Source organism: Fopius arisanus, unplaced genomic scaffold, assembly GCF_000806365.1.
Source record: "Fopius arisanus strain USDA-PBARC FA_bdor unplaced genomic scaffold, ASM80636v1 scaffold00094, whole genome shotgun sequence".
Taxonomy (NCBI): domain Eukaryota; kingdom Metazoa; phylum Arthropoda; class Insecta; order Hymenoptera; family Braconidae; genus Fopius; species Fopius arisanus.
In genome coordinates, this window is record NW_011887833.1 from 199,542 (window position 1) to 202,077 (window position 2,536).

Below are 2,536 nucleotides of genomic sequence, written 5' to 3' on the forward strand. Positions count from 1 at the left end.
TTCTTTCGCTGGTGCATAAAGAATAGAACGGGATAATTGAGTGTAAACGATAATTTTTTTTTGCGGATGTGTGAGTGGTTGATGCGTTGTGTGATGAAATGAAATAATTTTCGAGTGTTAATGAACGTCGAGGGGTGAGAAATGAGGGGAAGTATTTAAAAAAAATTTTGAAAACGTGAGGATTACGTGAGAAGTTCAATAAAAATTCAAGAATGAAGGAGCATATACATACATATATGTATGTAATATATGATAACGTGAGGAAAACATGTATATGAATATGTATATGTATGTATAATTATATGAATTACACACTATACGATAATTGTAGCAATTATATCATCATATTATTATAAATGTATTGACACGAGAGTTGGCCGTTCTATGATAACAAGATATGAAAATCGAGTCTCGGACGAGCCATATAATACTACTGTACATTTTTGTGGTTTATTTAACAATAAAAACATTAACAATTAAGCCAATTCGTCTGGGAAACAGTGGGACAAGTTATCAATGATTTTTCAATTACCTCTGGAGTATGGATTCCTGGAATATGATTATTTATTAAAATTTCTTAATGAGAAATTGAGGATTTATTTCCTTTGATTTTTTTTATCTGGTCAGAATTTGAGTCAGGTAAAAAAGGAATTCTCTGAAGCTGTTGGACATCTGCCGATGAAATTCTGTAGCTCTTGGAGATGTCAGTTAACCTCCAAAGCCACTGACAAATTTCGACTGGTTGATTTTTCGCTAATTCACGCTGATTCCGGTGTTTTTGGTACTCAACACGGGTTTTTATAATTACTAGAGCAAAATGAGTTCTATCGGTACTGGAGTAAGTATTTTAAGTAGCATTTATTTATATTTAATCCTAGGTAAACAATCACTTTGAGTGGAAATTAACGGATTGTATTGCTGTTGAAGAATTGTCAAGTTAACCTGCATTCGTCAGAGGATTCAATTATTATTGTCTCACAAAAAGTATCAGAAAATCGAGAAGATAATAAAATTTCCTGTGAGATGATGTCGGAACTCTCAAAAAGGCGAAAATGAGAAATAAAATTTTCCACCCTCACCCCCGGGGGGTGATCTATGATTTTCGGGGGAGGAAAGTAATATTTTTTGTAAAAGGAGATTTTTTCATCAGTCAACGATCGCTTCCCCGTTAATTCCCCTCATATATATAAATAAAAATGAAAAATGAGGAACCTATAGAAATGAAAAAAAAAAAAATTCCCTCGACCCAGGCCCCAGGAGCTGCAGGTGAAAATTTTGCATGATCTTTCATTTAAAATTCCGCATCTAAAATTTTATCCAGGAGGAACTGAAATCACAAAGGCATTGTCTCATCTCATTTCACAATTCCCTTACCAGCAGATTCCCTGAATGAATAAAACAAATTTATTATTCCGCACACTCGCGTTTCTTGATATTCTGTATTTTCTAAGCAAGCGGAATTTCCTTTATAATTCACCAGAACGGAGATGCACTTAATGAGTATTATTCAATCAAGAGTACTTCCTCAACATGAGGAAACGAAAGTTCTTCGCTGAAAAATCCCGAGTGACGTATAATTATTCGAGAATTATCTTCCCTCACGAATCTCACTGACAGGAATTAATCAATTTCTTTGAATTCCACCGCTATAATAATAGATGTGAATTTCTCATTCTCATTTCAGTACGATCTCTCAGCATCGCAGTTTTCGCCCGACGGCAGAGTCTTCCAAGTGGAATACGCCCAGAAGGCAGTGGAGAACAGCGGGTAATTGAGACTTCAATCATAATTATCCCAGCTTCAAGGCTAATTCCCCCTAGTAAATCATTCAATCAGAATCTGTGAATTAAAAATATTAATTTCCCTGTTCCGATTGTCCTGGCTGTACACAATGATTAATTTCCCAATCCGATTGATCTTCGACTTCCTAATTTCCGAATGGAGTAACACCTAGTGATCTGTTCACTGAATTCCAATCGGTGTTTGAGCTTCACACAAATGATATCTCCACAGCCGAATCTCTCTGTAAGATTCCCTCGAATAATAGAACTGCTATCAATCCATTGTCATTGACAAGACGCTCCAATGAATGAGCTCGTTATCAATGCTTTGTAGAAAATAATTGAACTCCCGATTTCTACAATAGCCTTGCATGCGAGCGAAATCTTTGTCATTCGAAAATGATGGCATCACAACTCACAATTCCCTCACGTTCTACAAGTTATATGACGATACATTCCGTGGTACGCCTTTGAAATGTTTTATTAGCTACGGAATATCTCATTATCTCTCATCGATTCCTCAGAACCCATCACAAAATTTTCTCTCATCCTTTGACATTCCCTGCCGGTGGATTTTCTTATTTATTTCTATTTTGATTTGATTTCTTTGATTAATTTGATTATGTCATACCTTAAACACTGAGAATAATTATGAGCTATGTGAAGTTGGCATCGAAGTTTGAAAAATCTAACTTTTTTTTGTTGGTTTGGATTGTACTCATTGAGTACTTGAATGTACCCTGTGCACTTTTTTT

The 2,536-nt window shown here is 35.3% G+C and overlaps 1 protein-coding gene across 1 annotated transcript in view; it reads left to right on the forward strand.

The window, feature by feature from the left end:
• Positions 1–704: 704 nt before the first annotated feature.
• The window catches only part of Prosalpha7 (proteasome alpha7 subunit), a 10,172-nt gene continuing 8,340 nt past the window's right edge, over positions 705–2,536 (forward strand). The window contains exons 1-2 of the mRNA XM_011311900.1: positions 705–838; positions 1,685–1,767. Of these exons, the coding sequence (XP_011310202.1) occupies positions 818–838; positions 1,685–1,767 (104 nt within the window). The 5' untranslated portion in view covers positions 705–817. The remainder of the gene's footprint in view (positions 839–1,684; positions 1,768–2,536) is intronic.